This window comes from Saccostrea cucullata, unplaced genomic scaffold (genome assembly GCF_032062105.1).
Source record: "Saccostrea cucullata isolate Sc308-1 unplaced genomic scaffold, CSIRO_AGI_Scuc_v1 ctg8716, whole genome shotgun sequence".
Lineage (NCBI taxonomy): Eukaryota > Metazoa > Mollusca > Bivalvia > Ostreida > Ostreidae > Saccostrea > Saccostrea cuccullata.
This window is the reverse complement of record NW_026926115.1, coordinates 1-27639: the sequence shown is the minus strand read 5'-3', so window position 1 is coordinate 27639 and position 27639 is coordinate 1. Positions and strand designations below refer to the sequence as shown.

The 27639-nt window shown below is 31.5% G+C and overlaps 4 protein-coding genes across 4 annotated transcripts; 2 read left to right on the top strand and 2 right to left on the bottom strand.

Moving 5' to 3' along the window:
* Positions 1-1542: 1542 nt before the first annotated feature.
* On the top strand, positions 1543-4068 carry LOC134270825 (mammalian ependymin-related protein 1-like). Its single transcript, XM_062753070.1, has 6 exons — positions 1543-1657; positions 1804-1838; positions 1930-2064; positions 2153-2333; positions 2492-2585; positions 3952-4068. Exons 1-6 carry the CDS (start codon positions 1591-1593, stop codon positions 4016-4018), a joined length of 579 nt encoding a protein of 192 aa, XP_062609054.1. The 5' UTR covers positions 1543-1590; the 3' UTR covers positions 4019-4068.
* Positions 4069-4357: 289 nt separating this feature from the next.
* Positions 4358-7479, top strand: LOC134270824 (mammalian ependymin-related protein 1-like). Its single transcript, XM_062753069.1, has 6 exons — positions 4358-4491; positions 4859-4893; positions 5400-5534; positions 6447-6627; positions 6940-7027; positions 7263-7479. The coding sequence occupies exons 1-6, from the start codon at positions 4428-4430 to the stop codon at positions 7345-7347; spliced, it is 588 nt and encodes a 195-aa protein (XP_062609053.1). The 5' UTR covers positions 4358-4427; the 3' UTR covers positions 7348-7479.
* Positions 7480-12203: 4724 nt separating this feature from the next.
* On the bottom strand, positions 12204-13604 carry LOC134270823 (octopamine receptor Oamb-like). The gene has a single exon (XM_062753068.1). It carries the CDS (start codon positions 13489-13491, stop codon positions 12370-12372), a length of 1122 nt encoding a protein of 373 aa, XP_062609052.1. The 5' UTR covers positions 13492-13604; the 3' UTR covers positions 12204-12369.
* A 10239-nt stretch (positions 13605-23843) lies between these two features.
* LOC134270826 (atypical kinase COQ8A, mitochondrial-like) lies at positions 23844-26136 on the bottom strand (the record flags this gene model as incomplete). Its single annotated transcript, XM_062753072.1, has 6 exons — positions 23844-24203; positions 24442-24594; positions 24756-24863; positions 25078-25219; positions 25587-25680; positions 26049-26136. Coding segments are annotated over 6 exons (882 nt in total), but the record flags the coding sequence as incomplete, so codon positions are not given.
* Between the last annotated feature and the right edge of the window lie 1503 nt (positions 26137-27639).

Here is a 27639-nt window from a genome sequence, read left to right as displayed (position 1 = left end):
TTTACATAGGTAAGTAGTTTTGTGAGAAGTAAAATCTTGGTAGAGCACACATTAGACCTAGGAATGTCCTTTTGTGAGTAAGGGTATTTAAGAATTGTTGGTAAGGATATTTAAGAATTTTTAAAATAGTGTGCAGCCAGGATAGATTGAACTCGCCTTGATTGGTTGAATAGACCTGTAAAAATGTGACTTGAAGACTTAGGTATGGGCAAAGATATTTTATAGCTCTTCTAAAATTTTTTTTTTTCATTCAAAATAATGATGGTTGCATTGATCTGTGACACAGAGGAGTTGTCATTTGGAAAAGTATGATGGTCCACTCTGTTTTGCATCAAGCTGCATGCATTTCTACAATTTTCGTTACATAGCTAGAAAGGGAGGTTATAAGACAGGGGTTTGCGAAATAGCACGTTTAACGTTGCAAAATTCTGTATTTTCCATTTGTATCTATAATTGTTCTTTCATATTGTACATATCCAAATTTGTTCTAGTAGGTGTATTTTTTCAAAATAATATTTTTTAAATCATCAAATATACACACATTGCAATAATTGAAATGCCATATCACCTGTTTAGAGCCTATAGCCTGTTTTGAGCTTTAATACTAATAGCTGACAAAAATGCAACAGGTTTTAATTGTTGGAACAGATTTTTCTACGTATTTATGATGTTTTTTTTTATAAAATAAATGCACAGTATTCAGTTTACCATGTTCAAAAATTTTAAACTTAATATCAATAAAGCTTGCTAAAGTTTTTCAATGTTTTCAAACAGTAAGATACAGGGGTGTATAGTTTTTGAACTGGCTGTCCGTGGGTTTAGCTGTCTGTCTGTTTGCAGAAAAAATTAAACATGGTCATAACTTTCGTTTGGTTGGAGATGTAGTTTAATAGTTCATACTTTTATTTCTTGTGACAAGACCTTTCTTTTGATACCAATATACTTAGTATTTGACCTCTTCACGTTGACCGTAGAGTCTGTCTCACTTTTGCCAAAAAAGATTATCAAAACCCAGAGTCAACGTCAAAAGGTTAAAATTGCTGGTATCCGAAGGAAGGTCTTGTCACAAGAGATAATCTATTGAAAAACTCTAATCTTGACCATAACCTTTAAATATTTGGTGCTATTATATATTATATTCCATATGTGTACTTCCTGTAACAAGGTCTTCCGCTGAGAATTTTGACACTTTGATATTGACGTTGAAAGTTGAATTTAACTTATCCATAATCTTTAAATTAATGTTGCATTTTTAAAGTAATGTTGCATGAGTTTTTTTCTCAAATTTTACAGGTATATTCAATAAGGCAAACCCTTTGTCTTGGATAACAACTATTTTGATCTCTTGACTTTGGAGTTTGATTGCAGTTTAGAAAATCTATCATTTTAATTTAAAGCTTCCAGAGTTTCACTAAAATATCTTGTTCAAATTTGTTTTTAATCTCTCCTTTTTGCATTGTTCTCTGTTTTGTATTCTTACTCCAAAGATTGCATTGCTATAAATGCTCAAACATAACCAGAGACTTAAATGCGTATATACTTCTAGAGCCGTATGACTATTCCTTAGTCTGATAAACTTTATCTGTCCAAATGTTTCTCCAAATCCTTTTCTGTTTACTGGTCGGCCAAATCATTTCCCAGCAACCTAAGCCTTGTAGTAAGTAAAACATTACTCTACAGTTATTTTCAGTAAATTTTCAGGTTAAAAGCAAAGTATTATAATTTCCTTTAATTTGTAATGTGCTTTTTGTTTTTTATAAATAAAGTCTTGTTGATTCACTTCCGATTTTGTTATTTTTTCAGCTTCCCCTTCCGTTTGGGAGTGTAATGAAATCAAAGTAAGTATCAAAACTTTTATGCATTTTTATTTCTTTTGTGAAGTTTAACCTTTGTTGTTAAAGATACCTGTTTATGATTTCGGTTTCAAAGGTTGATCCCTCTGAAAATGTCACCAAAAGACGCCGTTTGTCATACGATTCCAGAAACAAACGAGAGAGAAGAGTGGAGACTATTGATAAAGCTAGCAATATTACTGCCTATGATGAACTGATACTGTGGAATCAGGTGATACAAAATTGAAATGAAATCCGTAATTTTTCACATCATTCTTTTTTATTTTTAAAGTGGTTCATATTTAACTTGCTTTTTTTAGAATAAAATGTACAGGCTGGATTTGAAAACCCGGAAATGCAATGTGACAGTCCCACATCGAGGCTGGGTACCACGTGGTACACATCCGGGAGATACATTTTTTAGCGAAGATTATGTTGGAGCACCTGGTTATCCAACGGAAAAACTCACTGTTTTACAGTTTGTTTCAAATAAAACTACAGGTAAGGATCCACCAAACATTTTTTAACATAAATTTACCTTATAAGTTGATTTTGTAACAGTTATCTTTAGTTTGAAATCATTTATTACGTTTTTTTTTAAAATTTCTTTTCTATAATACTAGACTTTGCAAATTTACCGTGTTAATCTTTATATTAAGTTTCAGATATGAAGCACACGATTGTATCCTCACCCGACTGTGTACCCATTCGTACAACCATTTTCAGTTCCACACGCGGATTAGAAATTTCGACGTAATTATAGGCTTTTATACCAATCTATTCTAGTTTATAACTAAGGAACGCTTAATTAACATATATTCAATTATTTGAAACTATCTTTAAATACTAGTAATTGTACCCATACTCAAATAATAAAACCTTTCCCAAGATGAATTTTGATAGGTACCTACATCTAAATAATTTAACTTAGGTTCAAGTAAATTAAACATATCTTTAATAGAATTTTACCCATCTTCAGTTCAATTAAAGATAGGTTCAATTGAATTACACTAATATTCAATTCATTTGAGGATAGGTACAATTGATTTACAGATAGGTACTATGAATTTAAGATAAGTACAGCTGAAATATATACAATTTTTGGTACCTATCTTCAAATCCTCTGTGGATACATGATTGTATATTTCAGCTGTACATATTTTTTAAAGGTTTTAGTTTATTTAACCTTATAACTGAACTTCTGCAAAGTGCTCTCTGTGTCAAAATTAATGAATTTTATTACTTATTGGTGGCAGGGCTTTTTTTTCCCTACGAAACATCCCCGGATGTTCCTTCTCAAAAGTCATTGATTGATAATTACAGAGAAAAAAATCTCATTGATAATCTTATAAGAGGTTTAACTCTTAATGTAATAAAATTTAATGTCTTTTATCCCTTTACAGATTTGTTGACTTGGAACGTCTTTTTTATGGTCAATTTTGACCTGCAAGCTATGCTATTCTTTGCATTGTTTTAATTAGAAAAATTTCTTTTGAAAAATCACAAGTGTCTAAGTTTAATTTTTTTTACATGTATGAGTGAACAGAGGGTTTATGAAAGTTAAAGCATATTTTCTTTTATGTCGACGGTTGATTTTTGTTTTTGCTTTGTTTAAAAAGAGTTTTATAATTCCTTCATTTCAAATTCTGGCATTAGGAAGATAATACTTTAACTTTTTGTAACTTTTATTACCGGTATATACCAATTCCGCGAATTCAGCTAACCATGATTGTAACAGAGAAGAGAAAACCGTGAAAATTACAACCAATGAAGTTAATCCCCGTAATAAGTATTATGCTCTTGTCAAGAACAAAATAATGTGAGCAAAAAGCAAAAGGAACATACGTAAAGACAAGAAAAATAAAAAGAAGTGTCATTAGACATTTACTAATACTAGTCTTATGGTTCAATAGCCTATAGGACTTAATGGGTCATAGGTCTTTCATATCTATGTGAAATATTAGTTGCAATAATGTAGCCCTCTCCAATTTTAAGGTTGAGGGTTGGAAAAGAAAAAAATATCAATTAAAAAAAAATGGGAGAGGGCTATAGCAGCTAGTAAAATGCTAGCAGTGTACTATAAAAATAGGTTTTAACTAAATGTTATATTTATTTTCAGTTACTATGATCTCAATATTGGGATATCGGACATGAAAATATGGACTCCTCCAAAAGAATGTCTTTAATAACGCCATAATATTTTGTCCAGAATCGTGTCATTTTTTGCTTAATAAAAATTATGCCAATGAAAGATTTTTTTATTTTTCATTACAATATATAAGATAAGATTAGAAAAATTAAACTACACTAATAATTGTGATTGCTATTTAATACACTGCAACATTTGATAAGTGAAACTGTTAATTTATACCGGTAGTACAATTTTAAATTCGGTTCACGATATACCGGTATACGTATTGCAATACTTGACATCAAATGACCGGATAAGAATGGATCACACGTGTACAAATTCTGAAATATGTCTGGTAATGTATAGCAGTTCTAGAGTTCTTATCTCTCCGGCAGCAAACTAGAACAAAAGAGCGGACTGTCGCTTGTTTTATCTCAGTTTTCGGCTCTCTAGTTACCAGAAAGATGTTTCTCGTCGTTGTCTGTATGTTGGTGTGTGCAGTTTCTGCACAAGCCCCCGTTCCTTGCAGTAAGTAAATTAATTAAATTAAAATTACTGTAGAGAATAATAACATATTTGTAATAATTCCTTTTATTACTTTTGAGCTTGGATACTTATCTTTATTTCATTAAATAAGACACGTTTTGAAAAATGTATTCAGCAGAGATGTTCATAAGAGAAATATACTATAATATCAGATTATGTTTTATTTCCTGCATTAAGAAGTTTCTCAGTTCATAAAAAGCTGTCCATTTATCAATTGCGTTTCTTATATTTGTATGTATATATGTAGATACATGTGTGTATTAGATTTTTTTTCAGTCAAACACTATTTAGGGTTTCATATTTGTAAAGTATCAATGAAGAAGACACTTTTTAAAATTGTTTCTTGCAGGTTCACCACCACAATGGGAAGGCCGGGAGATTAGGGTAAGATTTTTTATTTTCTTCAACGCAGGCGTACTACAAAAGTTCAAGCAAGTTTGAGGCATTGAAATGAAACCGATGTCACGATTAACTTAAAGGAAATATATTTTGATTATGAAGTATTAATATATAGTGTGACAATGCAATTGGCTCTCAAGACTATTTTCTATCCAGTTAGGTTTTTACTTTATGGTAACTGAGTGCCAAAATTAAATTCGCTTTATAAAGAAAATAAATTGAAATTTATATTTTTATCGAAAAAAATTCGAAAAGAAACAGATTAAAAAAAACTAGATTGCTGCAAAGTCTACCATAAGCAATGTAATATATTGATAATGAAGTTTTAACCAAACACATCATTTAATTTTAAAGTTCAAGAGTTTTCCGAAAAACCGAAAAAAATCAAATCTTCCTACCATGAACGGATCATCAACGCATGCCGAAGACGGTAGGGGAGGGGCGAAAAAAACCTCTAATTACAGAATTCATGACCATTATTGTTTGATCAGGTTGACCCCTCACAGAAGTACGAAGAGAAACGATTTTTGGCCTATGATGAAACACAGCAGAGAGAAAGAATCATGACAGAAATTGAAATTGGGTCAGAGAAGAAACTTTACGATATCCTTATCTTACACCGTGAGGTAGGTCATACCAAATCTGCAATGCCACGTTCTGTCTTTATTCTATTTTAAAATATCACTTCATTTCCATGTAACTAATATTAAATGTTAAATGCACCACCTCTCAAAAGGTAACAGATTCAGATCATCTAATTTTATTTCGATTGACTATTACACTCTTGACTGACTATATCACACCTCTTAAAACCCATGTATCCCACGTCGTTTGACTGTTTTAGCTGCTTATATTATAATACTTGAGAGTTTGCTTTTTCTCTCAACCCAATCTTCAGATTGTACAGAAACGTAGATTTAATGCCATAGAAGAGTCCTTGCTAAATCTCAGACAAGAGTTATGTTGAGTTTATAATCACTAATCTCTGACCTTAAATTCGTTAAAAGTTTAAAAATTCTACATACGAAAAAGGGTAACATCACTCAAAGTTATTGCTACAGGAGATAACTTTGTTTATGGTGAAAACCCATTAAAACGTATGAATTGGGTTTTTCGCCTTATTCTTTCAGATTATTAGGAAGTTTTTAGTACGAAAATGAAACTGTTCAGACAAATTTTTCTTTATATAGGAAAAGTTATTTCAAATCATAACCTCGTTAAAAATATCCCTAAGCTCAAATCAGTTTTTTATTGGACGAAATTTATTTTACCCAAATTTTTTTCAACTTGAGGGCAAAATATAAATTCTGAGAAGTAAAATTACAAGTATAAAACTTTTTAAGGAACTCTATCTTTTGAAAATGAAGGTCATATTCAAAGATGTATCACAACTTTTTATTGAAACTTTTGTGACAAATGGTGTGCATTTTCGAGTGCACCCCTTATCGAGCCATATGTTTAACTTATGTTCCAAACTTCATAATTATTTTCATATATCAAACTATCTGTAAATTTAAGCAATTTTTTTTCACCTGCAGAATAAAATGTATGCTGTGGACTTTTTAACTAAGAAATGTAATATTACTACCATCAACCGTCCTTTCCGCCCAAGGGGTGTCATTCCCGGATCAAAATTCGAGGGCGAGGTTGTCATAGGGGCTGCAGCAATCCCCAATGAGTCTGTCACTGTCCTGGCATTTTCTGGAAACTTTACTGGAGGTATACCTTTATCTACAAACTCATTAGATTATTTGATGTTGTAAACATCGATATGCTTTTATTATTAAAAAAATCCTAAGACATGTTAAAGATCTTTGAAAAGTTTTTAAAATGAGCTGATATTTTTTTCTAATTCATACAAAGTATTATTATAAATCAAATCAATAAAAGAGGTAATTTTTTGTAAATTAGAAACTGAAGAAACCTATATATATCGACTTAAATAACGTAGTTGGTGACTGATCAAGAAATAGATGTAATAATTTTTTTCCTGCCTTTTGTTCCTATATATGATCCTTTTTTGACTTACAGAGGCTTATACTGGGCTGGTCTCTTCACCAGACTGTTTCCCAATCCAGAACATTCACTTCTCACAGAAATATGGATTTGAACAATCTACGTATGAATTATGAGTTATTTTTGTAGATTTTTATGCCAAACATTTAAAAATATTTTGTTTATTCTTCTGGATTTTCATTGAATGTAATCTCAAATCAATGTTATGTTATAGTCGTACAAGTACATACTTATCTTTGACAAGTTTGTCCATTTCATTAGACATGATGTCTTTATTGTAAACAAAGAAGTAATATATATATCTACCTATCATTTGCATTTATTTTTCCTTTTTGTAGATACTATGACATCAAAGTCGGAATATCAGATCCACAACTTTTCCTCCCACCTAGAGAATGTACCACACCCCCACCAGGGTATTAAAAAATGTCATCAGAATTTCACAGATGTTAGAAAATTATATTACCCCTCATATCTTCATCAACTCAAAGAATTTAAGCGACACATTTATATTGTAGATCTCATGAAGTAGAAATAAAACTTTTTTATAATGGTTGTTCGTTTTCCTTTAGTTACATTTAAAAGAGATATACTAACAATTCGTGATTTTGCATACTTTTAGCAATGTAGTTTAAGAAAAAAAATTATTTTTGTTCTTTCAAAAATTACTTTCTCATTAATTTTATCACTATACCCAAACACATGTACTTTTGGTATATAAGAGGGTCGTTCAATTAATAATAAGAACGTCATCTAAAAATAAGAAAAGAACGTAATACGTTTTGTCACTAGTTTTAACCCCTCTGTTACCATTTACACATGTCTTAGATCTTTGTACCCATGAACAGAAAATCTCAGCTTACACATCTTACATATCTGATAATGTACACTCTTCACCTTCACTTGATTGTTTTCAAGCGTTTTGGGAATGAAAGATATAGCGAATATGGGTGTTGATTCAGCTCTGTATACTTTCTTTTCTTCAAAATCTTATTTATTTCTCTAAGCAGCTGTATTGTCAGGTATAGGAAAAATATTCTGGGGACGGTGTTTGGACTTTTTTGCAGGAAATCTGCTTTAATTTCCTTCATGCACTTTGAACATAAAAATAACCCTTGATAGTCCTTCATTCTATTGTACATATTTACTAGGGATGTCAATTTTACTCGGGCAGCTTAGTTGAATAGTCGGATGCTTTAGTCGAACGATAGTCGAATATTCGTTTAATTTTAATTATTTTTTCATATCATCTTCACTGCTTGTCTTTTACAGACTAGTTTACAATATTTAACCTACGCTATCACCATTATACAACGAATTTCTGAATTGTAAACATGGACGTAGTACCATAAAAACTGTACATCAATATGTATCCAATGTATTTAATTTCAAAATTAATATACTAGCTGCATATTTTATCTAAATGCAGGATATCAAAAGCTTGATTTGTCCTTTCTTTACATAACGGTAGTACATGTACCCCATGATTAAAGCCAATTTCTACGTGTCCGTCAATGACCTTTGACAGGTAAACAATTAAAGTGTGTCTCTTATAAAAACAAAGAGAAAGAGAGAGAGATAGCTTGGGATAATTTTTAATTATGAATTTTTTGTGCAAACAATCAATGATTGCATGAAATTAATATCAGAAAAGAAAACACGATTTAATTACTCTCATAACTGACCCCAATTTACATGTATATTTTGAAGAGATGTTTGCCGAAATTACATCGACCTTTGAACAGTTATACCATACCCTTAATTTTTACATATGAAAATAATATCAGAAAAAGAAAACACGATTTAATTACTCTCATAACTGACCCCAATTTACATGTATATTTTGAAGATATGTTTGCCGAAATTACATCGACGTACAAATAATTTCCTTTGAACAGTTATACCATACCCTTAATTTTTACATATGAAAATATTGATCTGTAAATAAATGAAATGGCCAAATATAAGTTTATTGCCTTGAATTCAATATTACTTTGATGAAACACATTTTTAACGAATAACCGACTAAAGAAATTTTAGTCGAAAGTCGGTTTGATCGAACGATAGTCGAGTACTCGAATATTCGTTGACATCCGTAATATTTACTGGACCTTCTGAAATATACAGGAAAACCAATAAAGCATGTTTGGAGTCCTTGCTTCTCTTTACCGTATAGTCATGATAAAAAGACACCTTTTTTTCTCTTTTCATTATTTCCCCATTTGAAATATTGATCTTATTTTTCGGGTATGAAAAGTGTACAAGTCCTTTGTTTTGTCACCTATCATGCAAGTTTATCAAATCTTCTATTTTGTCAAGAATATTGTTTTTAATAGACCGTTGGCACATCTTAATCGTGTTTTCTCTCAGACATTTGTAAGAAACAACTTACAGCACCAATTTGATAGAAATATTATTATATTTTTCTTTATTCAGAATTCTATAATATGCTTTGGTTATGAAATGTTTAGTTTCTTCTAAACAATGGGTGCATTCAAAATTCTTCCATTGGTACAAATATCGATTTAGTGCCAATGGCTTGTCTTTGGCACCAATGTTAAAGTACAATTGGTTACCTTTAAACTGTGAACAGCATATTGGATACGCCAATGACAAAACAACCAAAGGCTGTGCCAATGGTTGTCAAAGGTGAATAATGGTACCACTTGTTTATTAATGGTCCCTAATGGTAATCAATGGTTACCAATGGCAAATGTTGATTTTTCGCCATTTTCCAGAAATAAAAAGCTTCAATAAGAAGTTTGTTGCACTGCTCAAACAAAATAAAATAACTTTTATGGACATAACTTTATATGAAAACGTGCAATAATTATCTTGATATTCTTTTGCCAAAGCAAGTGTTCATTTGTTTCAAATTTGCAATACTATTCGTTTGTAGAGATAACAGTATTGTCTCTAAAGCGTAATTAAATTCAATTGAAATGTTATTACTGATGAGTTAACGTCTCTCATGCTGTCATAAATGGTCCTGGTAGCCATCTTTGGGGTGACTCCTATAAATGAGAAATCTTCGTTGGCAAATCTGTCATAGATGTGATTGACCTGCAGAATAAAGGTAACCAATAAACGTTACCAATGGTAAACATTGGAAGCAGTGTTTTTGGCATTGGTAAATTACACCCCCAATTTCAACCAATGGGAGAATTGTGAACGCACCCATGTGTCTTTCAGCATTTTTAGATATCGTGGCATACAGTGTCGATATTTTGTGGTGTCTCCACAAAATTCAATCGACTAGTATGGCTGTAATATTTTAACTCTTCTTTTTTTTTCTTTAAAATTATTGTATCTATCTGAAAACTATACTACACTAATTTTTTTTTCTTTCAAATATGAGTTCTACGACGATTTATGTAAAAAGCAGAGTTTTCATATATGCTCTCTCGTTTTCATTTTCTTTGCAGAGATCACTTGTATCAAGTTTTCAGCTCAGTGTGGTGATCTTGCTTACGTTAGTGAATTCTTTTTCGAGGACAATCGGAAAAATGTTTGGTGTTTTCTGTAATTATGAGCTTTTTCATAGAACTTTTCAAATATGAACAAATAAAATTTGATACTGAGAACTACGTTCATTACTGATACACTGTATATATCATCAGGAATGACGTACATGTATTAACAATGATCTTAATACGTGTTTGTAAAATTCATGTATAATTAAGGTTCCTCTATTTTATTAAATGAAAGGACAAGTTGGTTTCGAAAATATCATGCTATTCAGTTGTTAAAAAATCACGTTTTTTTTTTTTAAAAACTTTGAACTAATCATTCTGCATTTTGTTACATTTCTCATGCCTCGAATGTCATTGTTCATTTTTGGTGCTACATTAATTTATCTTTACAAACAATCTTTTTGTATTATTTTGATTGCTGATTACAAACCGATATAATTATTCCATATGTCGTATCATTCATGAATTTTAAAAGTGTTACTTAAATTATCTTAAGGATGACAATGATGTGAAATTATTTGAGTATATTACATTATCCAGAATTTGACAGGGGCACCTTGTCAATTATTTTTAGGGCATCGAGTGTATTTGTTTAAATACAATATTTTGCAAATGTCAAGTAATATTATGAGACATTTTCTGCTCATGCCTTAAGTTAGAAAACTTTTAAAAAACTAAATAAGTCTATTCTTTACATTATAAATATTCACTTATATGAAGAATTTTTTTTTTACTTTATGGCGAATTTATTTTTCAATATTCAGAAATCCCATGTTAGGTTCCTCTAAAAAAATTAATTAATTTAGAGTTTTGGGGTAAAAAGGTGTATCAAAACAGCTTTAACTTAATCTTCTGGATGTTTGCATTTGGCATGTAAATTGAACGTATTTCTCACAAACATATTGACAATGAAAATTGCATTTGAGGCTGGTGGATTGCCTTGGCTGTAAAGAGATCATTTCATCAAGGCCATCTCTTTACCTGACAGTTACGAACTTGATATGCGAAATCATTGAAAAACGTTTTAGACTTCCATTAGCCAAACAATAAGATACTTCGTAACTCACATAGCAGCAAATTCAGATTAAAAAAGGTTTTTATTCTATATGTCCATTTTCTAATTATTTAAACAAATATGTAGTTTCAAATTAAATGCATGGTCTGTTTATATTTTTATTATTGATATTGTCAGCATATTTCAATATTTATTTATTTATCTACTTTTTATTTTGAGTCAGGATCTAAAAAAAAACCTTACCTTACCTTTCCAAGAAATTAAACTGACGCATTTTTATCAAAAGAAACCAAGTGATACCATTTGATTGAGGGATGCACTTGGTACCGGCTGGAAAAGTACGTGTGGTAATTCTTTCATACTTTAAAGGAATTTCTGTCAATGTCTTGTTTTCATGCTAAAACATTCGTTTTGCTTCCATAGATGCTCTACATCACAAGATAGATTTCTAATTTGTTGATGGTATTTTTTTCACCATGAAATTTGTCGTTTTTCAGATCAATCTCAACTTTGGTTCAGGTAGAAAGTTGTCGTTTTTCAGATCAATCTCAACTTTGGTTCAGGTAGAAAGTTTCACTGACAAGTATTATAGTATTTTACTTTATTTAATATCAATTACAAACCATAGCACAAAATGAAATATTTATTGATAACTCATGTTAATCTACCTGTCCACTGTACAATCTAGCGCTAACCAATATCATTATATTCTTATAAAGAATATAAAAGGGAAACTTTGACGTTTAAAAAATGAAGTGAAAAAACTTAAGAAATGACAACTTGCTGCTACAATAAAAATATTCTAACTTACTAGCATTATATAAAAAATAATGTAGATGGATTTCAATTGAATTTAACGAATATATTATAAACATTGAGATAAAATATTACAAAACATTTGACGAAAAATATTACCTTTCAACCAATAAAAAACTTCAAGTTAAAACAAACGTTAGTTCAAACTGTTGTCACATTGGCCTCGTCTATCTTGATATATTTCCCGTTAAGATCTACATTCGAATCGGTACAACTATTCTGTGTATAACAAATCGTCTTTAAATCAAGCTTTTTCTGAGTTTCTTTAAGACTGATTCTGTTTTCGTTCTTCTGTCTATCCTCTGTAGAATTTGTTGATGCTTCCCTCAGAATTTCCTCACTCTTCGTGCGATCATAACACTTTATCAATGCTGTAAATGCTGCTCGGAAATCTTTCCTCATCCAACAATAAACAACCGGATTGACTCCAGAATTACACATTGCTATAAAAACAGCCATGCTTTTAATAGATTCAATAAGATCCTTTTCAAGATTAAGATATTTAAGTGGTCCGGCAACCATAAACGGTATCCAAAAAAGGAAAAAGAGAAACAAAATCAGGGCCATTGTTTTGGCTGATTTTGCATCTTTCTCAAACTTCCGATCTAAGCTGGACTTCGTACTTTTTCTGTATTTATCTAATCTTTTTCTATGTTTCTGAGCTACAACAAAAATTCTGATGTACATGTACAGAGTCGAAGCAAGACACACAAATATGGCTCCAAATGTACTGCTCATAGAATACGCCTTTGGCAAAACCTTGAAAAAATCGCATTCTTTTGTTTCCTCGCTGTAATTGTTGACGAAGAAGGGGAGAACAAATAACGACAAATTGTAGATCCATATGGCAAATATGACAACGAAAGCTTTCTTTCTGGTCATTACGGATGGATACTTCAGTGGATGAATTATTGCAATATACCTGTCCGCTGCAATGGCCACAAGACTTGTGAGAGAGGCGCTCATTGAACAGACGACAGAAGAATATTTGCAAATGCAGAGGTACTTGATTGAAGCCAATCTGTCCCCATCAAAATAAAAGGCCACATAAACTGGTAAGGTCAAAACTGCTAAAAGACAATCTGCAACAGACAAGGAGCCGACGAAAAGGTTCGTAACATTTCGAAATCGAAATTTAAATTTAACCAGCGATATTAAGACGAGTAGATTTCCTGTTAAAATGAATGGAATAATGGCTACCGATAGAACTCCTAAGAAGAATATTGTTCTCTCTCGCAAGTCCGAGTAGTCACCAGATGACATGGTTACGTTTCGAGAATCCGTTGTGACAGTTAAGAATAAAGTGATTGTGGAAAATTACTTACGACATGTGCGTTTCAGTACTCTGCACTATCATCTGATTCACAAAGGAAACAAATCCAACGCGAAAACTTTTAAATTGAAATTTGTCAGCGTTATTATCATAAAAAGAAACCCTTGCAAAAACAAAGCCTTTAAAAAAGTTATCCAATTAACAGTACAAATTGGAAAGATTCTTGTGCTTTCCTTTCAGCAAACATCGATTTAATGTGCATTAACGAATTCAACACCTGTTTTCTTATATTTCCAAAGTAATTAATTTCTTTCAAGGGGTAAATGCCTAATCTTTCACTGGCATCCGTTCTCTGCCATCTATTTTCTAATGCGCATGCATCTGCAATTTGCAGATATTTAAAGTTCCCTGAGAAATTGATCAATGCATGAAGCAAATCAACAGAGAGCCGTGTCGCCCTTAACATACTAAGGAGCTTGACATTTCTCAAACATGTTTGTAACTCTGAAGGGTTTTTGGTTCTTATCAGAAGCCCCTGCAGTTGTCATCTGAAACAGATAGGCAAAGGAAATAAAAGATCCATAGCATAAGGTTACTTGGTGATATGGGTACATATGAAATAATCAAGTTCAAAATATTTATGATATATTAACAAGATAATCAATCAGCTGGGTTAACAAATTCATTAAATAATTTTTTTTTATTGGTTAATAAGAGGCCTAGGGGGAAATGATATTTTTTTCAAGAGACAATGACTGTTCACGTTCTGTAAAGTAATCTCTGTTTTCTAGAAAATTTTACAGAACATTTTTTAAACATTCTTGTATTTCTTTTCAAACATCTAAATTCTTGTTAACTGTTTGAGCATTTGGTTTTCAGAGAACTTATTTCATTTATAAGTGTGACTTCTTCCATTACTAGATTGCAAGCGTATTTTTTAAGACCCAGGGCTCGTCCACCCACAGTACCTTCATGTTTTTTTTTAACAAATTGTCTTCAAATGATTTTAGGATAGATGTAATTGAATCGGATCCGTCAGTATTTGAATTTAAGAAACTGGTAGTACAGACTGCTGTACATAATTCATTTGAACCCAGCTTCAAATATGTTCAAGAAAAGTATACTTTTTAATACCAGATTTTAATTTTAATAAAATAAATTGGCATTGAGTACCCAACCCGATTCCAGTAGAATTAAATTTTGATCTTAGTCGTAGGTTCTTTAGCTAGACTGGCCCCAGGTCTTCCAACAACAAGCAAACTTTTACTCCTTTCAAAGCAAATCTATTTTCATATTCCTATGAAGCGGATTTTATTTCAAAAACTTCGGAACGAGAAGAAAACATTTCCTCTTAAGGCCATCTACTCGATAATTTCGACGATGTTTATCAATAAACAATAGTTATTAAATCCCATTGAACTTGAAATAAAAGGCACCACAGAGTTTGCTAAATCTGTTTCATATTTGAATATTTTACTGACTATAGACGATAAGGACCACAACATCTAAGCTATATGAAAAACGAGACGAACAGTTTTTTTTAATCATCATGCAATTTTCCCTACATCGATACATTTGAAGGGGCTGCGGATAAGAGAAGGTAAGAATACCCCCGATATTACAGAGAGAATGAAAATGTCCATATCTCGCTAGTGAAACCCCAATATCTGATCAATCGAAAAGTACAAAAAAATATGAGGCCCACAATGACACTGCATTGAAGATTCTATGCCATTCTCAGAATTTAATTCTAGAATTGGTAATCCAACTTGTATTCAAAGTTCCCTTTCTAAGATTTTTCTAAGATTTATCCTACATCATGAGCTAAATAACTTTCGACTTTTCAACTTTATATACAACCACTCCCGACGATGAATTAACGTCCAGGCTTTTTGATCTCATTGACAGCTGCTTTTTCAAAAAAATGGAACTTGTAAATTTACCTACCTTGTCATTGGTCATTTGCAAAATTATTTTGTTAAAACATTAATTCTGATTGCACACACAAGTACTCTGAAGTTGACATCAAAAAGATGCTTGAGTTTCTGATTGACAATATCTATGTGTTTTTGGAGACCAGGTCTTCCAACAATCTTTTGGAATTTCAATGGGTACCAATTGCGCCCCGTAAATTGACATTTAGTATTCATTTGAAGCAGTCGTCCGTTTTGCACATTGGTTAGAGCGTCTGCTCTACAGTCGTAAAGTAAAATGTTGATCCGTACGTCGCGGATTTGATCCCACTGTGGGACGTGGAGACTGGTCATTCGTATGAGACCGTATAAATCGAGGTCCCATGTCGCAGTAGGTGCTGGCACGAAAAAGCCCCCCCCCCCCCTGCTCATTGGCCCTAAATACCGAGTATAGGACAAATTTTTCAGCAATCCATCCGCAAGTATTGGCGACTCCATATGAATGAAAAATTCTCGAGAGGGACTTTAAACAATGTACAATCAATTAATCATATTAATCAGAACTTGTCCAAAATCTTATACGTGATAAGAAGAAAACACTTGCTGTGGCCTTAAACTCGACATTTATATACATCAACGACGTACATGTACTGCCAATTAACAATGTTTATTTCCATTCTTATGTCGATACTTTATATTCAGTTGAGCTTGAGATAAAAGATACCTCAAAGTCTCACACACCTGTTTCATATTTGGATATTTTACTTGAAAAAGACGTTAATGGTAATCTAACAACCAAGCTCTATGATAAACATGATGACTTTTTCAATAGTCAGCTTCCTTAACTTATGCAGCAATATACCTTTATAACCTGCATACAGAGTTTATATCTCTTAGATGATTCGATACGCAAGAGCATGCTCTACGTATGTATAATTTCTAAAAAAGGGGTAAATTATTGACAAACAAGTTGATGAAACAAGAATATCGACAGTCTCGTTCTTAAAAGTCATCATTACTTAAGTTCGATGGTTGATAAAAATGACCTTGTCAGCAAATATAATTTATCATCGAGTCAAATGCTAACTGACGTTTTTCATAATAATTGTTAGTCCATCATTTACACACTGAATCGACATAGAATTTTTCCTTTATTTTCCATTCATGACGAGGAGCATAAGGCGGTTGTGACCGTGGGCAGGGTATGCTCACTCCTCCATGGCATCTGATCCCGCCTCTGATGTTTTGGAGGTCAGTGATTGCTCTGCTCCTTTTTTGTACTGTTTAATGGACTTTTGAGCTTGAATACTGTTATTTCCATATATTTTATCTCAGTAAATTTTAATCAGAGGTATAGGTGAGTTTCATAAGAGATGTTTACTCTCAATATGATTGGAAGACAGTACGATATGCTATTAAACATTTTATATTTCTTCGATAAAAACGTAATACAGGATGTGCTCAACGGTTCTTTGTAAAGGGTTATGGATGAGAGGGGTACTCAAAAGTGTTATGGACCTGCAAAACGAATGAATGCTAGCAAGTTACTAGTCATTTAAGTACATCTTTTTTAAGGGTTAAAAGCACATACGAGTACATCACTGCAGAAACTAATCTAAAAACGTGCCATTTCCTTTCATGGCTTATGATTTATCAGCCGAACAAAATTGGGCGAGCAACGACAATATTCTGGCTTTTTATTTAAGACCTTAAGGTATGTCACTCGTCAGCTTTTTAAAAAAGTTCACGCAGATCCTCTTGCTTCAAAACTATTTATTAAAATTCATTTTTATAAAATATTTGAATTCAACAATGTAAATGTTTTGACATTCAACGAAAAACACTGCTCAAAAAGCTACAAAGAATCAAGATTTATGAAGGACTACTTTTTTGTGGTGGAAGGATATTTAGCAGAAAATTCTGCAAATCTGCACATTAAATTTAATATCTTGGAACTTTAGAATCACATACTTTTACTCGAAGAAAATTTTGCGTTATGAAATTGCGAGGAATATTTGATATAGGTCTTATATTTTAAAAACAAGTTTTACACCTTCCTTCAAAAAATTTTGCCCCAAAAATTGAAGATATGTCAAATAAGTCTGGATAAAATTTATACCATTTTTCTCCTAAAAATCACATATTTTGACCATATTTTTTTTTAAATTAACATCACTGACACCAACTTTTTCTTTCATTATTTTAAAGTACTGCATACTTCTGACTGATCAGCACTTAAGTCGTAAAAAGTCTGATACAAAAAATTTTTATTGCCTTTTTAGATTTTTGATACCCCAAATATGTTACTTTTTAGTGCAAAAAGGTCACTCAATAATTTATGCTCATTAATTCGAAAGATTTGTTCAATGATAAATATTATTCAATCTATTTTACGTAAAATAAAATTATTTTTAGTGCCAGGGTTACATCTAATAAATATGATAAAGGTTAAAGTATTTTACCAAAGTGTTAAAGTTTAAAAAAAGTCAACTTAATTGTACCGTAGATCAGTAAGATGCACACTGACCCCCTATTTTCTCTGCGATTTTGAGTCACACTATATGAGTACTTACCCAAAATATACTTCTCAAAAAATCCTTGATTTAACAAATTTCACGAGTGACATACCTTAATTTAAGGATACACCAAACAATAAAAGCAAGATGTTTAGCCTATATCCAAAGTGAAAAGTTTCTGCTCGGTGGTTGCAATTATTCTAACTTTGAAGATAAGGACACTTGAATCAAGCTCATAAAAGAACAAGGCCCGAACAAGAGCAAAATTATGTATTTGCAATCTTTAACAAGAGAAAAAAAGAGTCCTCGTTAAAATTCAACAGAACCCAAAGCTTTGAAATGCGAGTGATATCGTGTGCAATACAGAAATCGAATCCTCTCATTACATGATGCATGTTGAAGGAATATTAATTTCATTTTTATGACTGCAGGACGAATCAGTGTAAGACATCTCTATCCATAAATATTGACATTACCTGCATCATTAGTGTACACTGAACATGTTTCAAGGCGCTTTATTAGTGCTATACCCGGTGATGAGGGATGCAACTATTAATATGCCTACGCGGCTTGACATCATTGTATTCATTGGTGATTAATTTCTACAGTTTGAATCATGTGTTTTATTTCACAAACTTAACAAACTTACATCTGTATTAAAATGAAAATGTTCAAGAAATTTCTAAAATTTTAAGACCCCCTTCCATTTCTCTATGCAATGCATGCCACTCGAGCATGTAAAAAACATCGATTATGTATGCAGATATAATTGACATATTAAATAAGTAAAGTTATTATTCGAATAATTCGTTCATTCGTGTACGCAGATTTGTTTATTTTTGTTTCTATGTTTTTTAACGTCCCTTTCGAGAATTTTTCACTCACATGGAGACGCCACCACCACTTACCGGTGGAGAGCTTCAATTGTTGTCCTATATTCAGCACTTTGGGCCATTGAGCAGGGAGGAATATTTTTCGCACCAGCACCCTCTGCGACATGTGGCTTCGGATTATACGGTCTCATCAGAAGGACCGGTCTCCACGTCCCACAGAGGGAGTATGTAGATTAAATATTGGATACTTGTATATTTGTTCTAATATTTGATATATTTAGATTTAGTATTAAAACTTATTTTCTTAAGATTTTATCTGAAGAGCCAAGAAACGAAATCTTAGTGAAACAAAGTCCCTTTATCTTTCAAAATTAGTATTGTTGATCAAACAACAAAGAATGTCATTTGCATAAATTTGCATAGATTATTCATCAGAAATATGTAAATGGAGGAAATTTCATGCTAATTAAAGAAAAGGGAAGAAATTTTATGCAAAAATTATGCAAATGAAGGATTTTTTTGTAGAAATATGCAAATAGTGAAATTTTTTGCAAATTAATGCAAATGAAGGAAATTTTCTACGCAAATTTAACACAAAATATTTAAATCAAGGATATTTTAGACAAGTATATGTAAATTTATTCAAATTTATGTAAATTAATCAAATATAAGGCAAAAGAAGAATATTTTAGGCTTATTTTGGCAAATACACATTAATGTTAATTTATGCAAATATTTGCTAATGAGGGAATTTTTATGCAAAAAAGGAAATGTTAGGCTAATTTTCAAATGTATGTTAATTTATGTAAATTAAGAAGATTTTATGAAATATAAAATATTGCGCTTTTTATGCAAATGTTTTGTAATCAATTTATTTTAATTTTTTTCTTCATTGATGCTATTTTTTTTTCTTAAAGTATTTTTTTTTATAATTGCTGTTATTAATGTTTGATGCTATGTTATATAATGCATGTTAATTTATTGAAATGTTCTAAAAATTTAAATCGGGGTAAATATTTGGTAACTTAAGCAAACTTTTAAAAATGTATTGTTTATTCTTTAAATTCATGTAAAGGTATGGTAATTCACGCAGATTTATGGTATTTTAGTATGAGGTATGTTAGTTGTTTTTTTTTTTAATATTGGTGGTTATCTTTTTATTTTTATTTCAGTTTTAATAATTATGCATTTAAGCAAAATTGTGGTTATTTTAGCTATTCGTGCAAATTTTAAATAAACCATGCAAATTTATTTTAATGAACATTAAAATGAAAATGTTAGATAAAGAAAGTAAGCGATCTCAAGAAATAAACTACAGGTACTGTGAGAAATACGCTCACTAATTGATAAGCCTCCCATATGGTTATAATGGCAAAGTCCATGTTTTGCTCTGGGAGACACGAAATAAGTGTCAGATCAACAAGTAAAATAGGTGGCGCACAATGGTATTATGTAATAAAGAATCTGAAAGTATCATTATATAAACTTTATTCAATTGTATAGGAGGAGTTGAGGATAAGAGATGGGCACACTTCAGTATTATAGAAAAAATGGCCGAGCTCATATTTTGTTCCGAAAAACCCAAAATATGTGTCCGATCAAAATGTAAAATAGAAGGTGCACAATGGCACTACATAACACAGATTTTGTAAATGTAATTATTAAATTTCATTCAGTGGTAAAAAAGAAGTTGCAGATAAGAGATGGGTACCCCAAAGCTTAACAGAGACGGGGGGTATTTCTCAAAGTAACTCTAGTTAATTCTTGTTTTATCTGAAAATTGAAGCTATCTAAAAATTCTGCATCTGAATGTTTAAATGTTACATAAGCACAAAAAAGAAAAAGGTCGACTAGAAGCAGGTATACCTCTGTCTACTATTGCAAGAGGTTTAATGTTACGCGCAGTACCACATCTAACCTATACAAGATGCCCAAGGGCCTTGAATTTCTCCTGATAAATTGTACATTCTATCACTTCTATTTGAAGCCTTTAAGTATCCTGCACATACCGGTATAACTAAAGCCTTGGAATTGCAAAAGTAGGTCATCATTGCTTATTTTTGGTCAAAACACTCTGAGAACCCAGGATAATCAACTGACAAACTGTGATGATTCTAAACCCCTTAAATATAAAGATATATTCATGCGATTTCAAAAGTAGGTCAGAGTAACCTGCATTTTGGTAAACTCTGAGACCCCCAAAAGCCTCAAATACAATGCCTCTAAAGACTCTTATTACTTGAAATATTCAAACAATGCCTAGAAATTCCAAAAGTAGGCCACCATGACCATCTTTTCATTTTACACATTCTGAGGACGCAAATTGCATCAGCTGAAAAGAGAGAATTCCAAAAGTAGGTCACCATGCCCTACATATTTGCTTCCATTAGATGTTGTTTTAGGCTATCATTTGTATCTGTTGGGGCAAACCAGATATTGATCTTTAATGACCTTGAGCTAGATATGATTTTAAAATTCTTGAATAATAATGACTTTTAGGTTGTATTCCTATTGTCAACCATATTTCTTTATTATCAATATATCATTTGACTAAATAATCCTTATGTTTAATGTGTCACTTAAATTGTACTATGTTTCTTTTCTTTTTTTTTTTTTTTTTTTTGTTGAAGAGTATATTTTAAACTAATGTTCAATGTTGCAGTAGGTGCTGGCATGAAAAAGGCATCTTACTGCCCAATGGCCCAGAGTGACGATTACAGGCAGTCTTACGTGAGCAAGTGATGGCGTCTCCAAATCAGTGAAAAATTTTCAAAACAAACATAAAACAACAAACAAACCTTGCCAAAGATTGCTTGTAGAGATTCTTGTCTTTTTTAAAAATTATTCCAGATTCTCTTGTCAACATCTTTATTTATAAATTACTCATTTATAATGTCAAAAATTACCTCAAAATATCTTTAAAAGACATTTTAAAAAAATGTTCCTAAAGACATTTTTAAAAAAAATCTTTAAATATGGTTTCTTAACGAACAAAGCAAAATACTTTTCAAAAAGGAATCACTTAATTTCTGGAAGAATATAAGCTTGGACAAACAGGCAATTAAATTAACTGTACAGTAACTGTCTCTTCTTATAATTTTTTTTCTTTCAAATATCCTATAAATAGGGGTGTCAAGATTGTCAGTAATTGATATTCGAATATTCAAAAGGAGTATTCGAATATTCGACAAAACAAACACATCTTGCATTACAAAATGAATATCTTCACTCTCCTGTCAAGCAGTATAGGTTTTATGCCATTATTTTGGAACAAAAACTCATTTCAGAGTTTGGTAAATGTGCAGTTATATATATTTTATAATTATCGAATATATGAAGATTATACATCCAAAATATAATGATTTTTTTTGAACATTTAAAAGATTCTTAAGCATGTTCCAGATTTATTGATCCTCTTACTAAAGTCTAAACTGATAACTCCTACAAATTCAAACCAAGCAGAGCAATTATCTAACATAGAAAAATTAAAAGCAATTACTTTTTTGCTAATTAATTTCCTGATAATGATTTTAATGATATTTAAATAAACAAGGAATCCATGTATTTACTGTAAAACGGTGTCCTTACAACAATGCAAGCTGACTGTAAGTACTGGACACTATTTTACCACTCAATAATGATCAAATAAATAAATTACTTTAACAGAAACACTCTTCACACCTTTAGGGTAATCCAAGACAAGTCACCGAAAGAAGGGTCACCAACAGACACATCATGGACCTAATATATAAAACATCGAAACTTTACAAATATTTAGAGAAAATCGTGTTTGTGAATAAACGTTTTTATTCATTTTCAAATCCTTTTTTGTCATTGAATCGAAAACTTTACCCAATATTGCCGACCTATGACCTTGCTCGGATTCACGAGAAGCAATTTCTATGCGCTAGACCAAATTATGATGTATTTACAAAAATGACAAATAAAAACATTTTTTTAAATATACATCTTTGATAATGTTTATTATACTTAGATCATCTAACAATTATTATAAAAACATTGTCCGTGAATTTCTTCTCACCGACACTATTGTCGGTGAATTGTCAATTCGGCGATTTTCACTTTTGTCGGTGACCTGTCTTTCGGGGCTGCATTTCATTTCCGGGATTTTTGGTAATTATCAACTTTTCATTTCCGACATTTTTTAGTTTTCATTTCCGACATTTTTTTGTTTTCATTTCCGACATTTTTCAAATACATAGTTACGTAGTACCTATAGTAACAGATTTGATAACGTTCCTTCTGAAAAATTTAAAGAAATAAATCAATAATAAATCATTGAAATCCAATTTTGTAAATCTATCAGTGACTTGGACATAAATATGGTGCTGTCACTGACATTTAATTTAGTGCTTAGTGCTTTTTAAATGTGGTGAAAAAGTTTTATGCTCATTGAACTCTTTTACCTAGACTTAGTGCTACATGTATGCATAGATGTATAGATGTTCTTTTCTTATTAATATTTTGGTATAAATGCTTTTAAAATTCCATATTCTTTTACTTAGAAAACATTGAATTGCCGCACAGGTAAATTCCGGAAATGAAAAGAAAATTATGTCGGAAATGAAAACAAAAAATGTCGGAAATGAAATTAAAAAAATGTCGGAAATGCTATGCATATTTCCGGAAATGAAATGCAGCGGTCTTTCGGTGACTTGTCTGGCACCGATCCAAGAGGACTGTCTTTTAATTTTGTAAAACTTGATTCAATTTCTAATAAAACTTGCCAGGGTTTTCTCTCTTTTAAATGCTTGTACACTTAGAAAATGAATATTCAGTTCATGAATTTATATTCGAATATCAACTCATCGAATGAATATTCGAATATTTGTTGACATCCCTACCTATAAATGTTGTGTTTTCATTCAGAAATCTCTTACTGTAAACAAATAGACCTCAGGAGAAAATATACCATCTCAGTAAGAGCATGTTTAAAAAAAAATCCTTGTTGAATATGAAATATTTTTCTTTATTATGCATCAATAATGTCTACAAATACCAACAAGTATTTTAAACACTTAACATACTGCAAGTTGTGCATTGCCTACATGATATATGAAATAGCAGTCAATCAATAATAAATATCCATTCATGCTTTGAAAAATAATATATCCGAAAAGATCTAGTCCTGCCAGAATTCACATTCCTTTCCAAATTCATATCGGGCAAAAATGTTGTCAAACAATCGTTTACAGTTGACTTTGCCATTGAGTTTAGTACATATTAAGAAAGACCCGGACATTTTTCGATGAAGAGAGTATGTCTCATGGGGCGGAGGTGTAAGTCTATGTTTAGCCATCACTGGAACAAGGTTAAAGATACGCATGGTTGCACTTTGGGTCCCGAAATCAAACTTTTCATCCTTAGCCATGGCTTCTCCTAGAATCATGACAGCATCTATATGAGCAGTCTCCATAGTCTGAAAAGATAAAATAGAATTGAGTAAAACTTAAACAGATGTTTATTAAGTTTTTGTGACCTTCTGTAGATAACCCAGAGTTGCAAAAGATATAATCATAAAATGTTTTACTCCTTTTCTAAGCACTATTAAAGTTTGAATAAATTAAGTTGCACATTTTTGCAAATGCAGAAATTTGTATAATACCAACATAATTAATGTTTGAATTAAATTGTTAAGATAAGAATAAATGTCCCACCTTTGTTTCGTATCCGGTGAGAAAGCCACACTCCACGGACCAATGTTTCACGCCCTCTCTGTCCCCTTCTGATGCTGACTTTATAATCCGTATGTAATCATCCACAAACCGAGCAGAGAAACTCCTACTGGCTCCAAAGTCTAATAGGATCAGCTTAACACAGGGAAAGAAATCAAAACAAAACTTTTATTATCCTTCAAAAAAAGTGTGGAGAGAGCGCTTACATTTACAGACACTCCAATGATAAAGCATGTGTATATATCTTACTAAAAATTATTTATAAAAATCAAAAAAAGAAACAAAATTAGACTGACCTTTCCAGTGTCTGGGTTGTAGAAGAAGTTGGCCCAGTTTGGATCAGTTTGCATAAATTTCCAATCAAATAATTCTGTCAAACAGAGGTCTAAAATTTCTGTGCATATCTGGAAAATATCAAAACATTACTATAAAAGTTTATTTGTGGAAAAAAATGAATACATGAACAAATTTTAATTTTATAGCATTTCTATGGTTATACATGTATGACAAATACTTTACACACAACCACAGCTAAAGAATCAGTTTAATGAAATAATGCACTCTCAGAGCAGCCCTGAATATAACTACATTGACTTTATCATGTGCCTATCTACTGACCTGGTCTCTGGTTTCTTGATCTAGTTCAGTACACTGATCCAGTGGTATACCCTCCACAAACTCTGTGGTTAACACCTGCCTAGAGCTCAGCTCAGGTACCACAGCAGGAACCTCTAATAACGGGTGGTCCTTTAGTAACTCTCTATAAAGGTATTTAAACAATTGCTTCAATTATGTCATTTCCTTTTTTTAAATTCTTTAATATTTCTCCTCTGCCCCTTTTGTTCTTTGTAAAGCTTAAAGCTGTTAAATATTTAAACAAACTATGATTGACCCCAGAAACTGATGTATCTGCTACAACAAAAACAAAATTCCTAAGCCTTAAAATTAACTTCAGTGACTCAGGTTCCCTGGATGCACTGTGAATAATGTAAGCATAAAAGAATTCCAAGAATTTCATTATATTTGCCAATATGATATTATCTTAATAAAAGTATAAACCCTTGTTTCAGTTATGCAAAAACACCCTAGAATGTCAGTGTACGTGGAAAATTCCTGATAAAACTTACTTGAATTTTATGCTACATTTGGCCTCTCTTTCATAATCAACCTCCCAGTTTAATTCTCTCTTTGTGACTCTCATCAGGTCATCAATGTACACACCTGGTAATAAAGCACATTACATACAATTAAATATCGCAAACCTTCTCTTCAGAAAGATTTCAATACATCTTTTTTGTTACATGTAAAAATTTGGGAACAAAAATATAAAACAGAATAAATTTCTAAATGCAATGAACATTTATTCAAAAAATCATTTGGCGAGAGAATATTTAGGACAGTGCATGGGTTAAGGTATGAGTACCCTCCATTCCTTTACATAATAAAAGGACAAGGCCCAGTGCTTTTAAGGAATGGAGAGGTACATGGACATTGACCCACTTAAACTCCAGTTTAAAATGTGTACACTGAATATTTGCTGATATATGATGTAGACTTGTTTTCTGAATTAGTGTTTCATTTACTAGTACCTTTTGGAAACAAATCCCAGATCTTCAAGACAGTCATTAAATTGTTAATGTCACTTTCTATACTGGTTGCCACACCTGGGTACTGTAATTAAAATAAACATGTAAAAGTACACGTATGCAAATTTTTATACTTATTCAAAACATATCAATGAAAGAAGTCAATCAAACTTTACATATGCCATCACTAAATTCATGAATCAAAACCTATAAAAGGTCTACATTAGAAATGAGATAAAAATACATTGTTGTATTGTAATTTGAGCAAAACACATAAAAATAATATGTCTACATAGAGATAGAGATATAATATGATTTCCAGAGATCTATTTGCTTTTAACGTTCATCTTGGTAATATGCAGCTCTTTAAACTTGTATACCCGGTACACATCGATCAAACTACAAAGAGTTATCTTTCCTTATGATCATTTATGCAACCTTCACTCATCACATTATCAGTTCACAGTAAAGTGACAGACTTTTACAGAATTACCCCAGCACCAAAGTTTATGAACTAAAAAGTGAAACTATAATTCACACATAGTTTTCTCCACTGACCAGGACTTTGTAAAATGACCTTTAGTATTTGATCAAGGTTGTTATGATCAAATTTTAAAGGTCATTTTCAAAGTCATGGTCAGTGAAGAAAACTGTGTGTATAAGCTACTAATACTGTATAGGGTGAAAATAACTCGCAGTGTTAATATTCGCTATATTCACGGTGTTCATTAATCCGTGAATTCAAGAAACAGTGAATAAATTTTCAATTATCTCCATATTTTATTTGGAAATTTGAGATTAAACTACAATAGGTTAATAACTTAATATGCATGTACGTGCAGTACATGGTCATTTCAGTAATTACGAGTAGTGCTTCTCATTCAATTATTTTAATTATCACGCTTTACTTTAATTCTAATCATCAGATAATAACCTGTATTTGTTAAAAAGCTATTTTTATAGCCAACGCTACATGTTTCGTTAATCAAAACACGTGGGCCATGGTTTTGATTACCCGTGCGTAACTAATGTTACAACGTGTATTTGTTACATGTACATTCATTATCATGCATATTAATTTTTATCGACTTTAAAAAAAAATCAAATAACTATCGAACTTACTGAGAATTTAGGAAGGATATTATTTCGTTGGCCTACATTAACACATTTATTACCGTCCACTGGTTTTTCGTCGCGTTAAGTTTGTATTGAAGATCTTGGGGTGTACATGCACTCATCGTATATAGGAAAGTCATTAGTCGTTTATAGTCAAAGACGATTTATAACTGCACTTGTTTTAATTAATCGTCAATTATAAATTAAATCCAACAAATTTATATTAACCTAACCTGTTGATGTCATTTACATGTAGCTCAAGGGATATGGTCAAGGAATGTAACTTTTATTTTTTATCAATTCCGCGAATTCAAGAAACCGCGATCGTGTCAGATGAAAAAAAACGTGAAAATTACAACCTGTGAAATTAATCCCCTATACAGTATTCTTGATACTAGTAATAAAAATGCAGTCCTTAAAAGATGGTATTTATGTACGTTCAATGACCAAAGCCATGTGACCATTACTGTACATATAC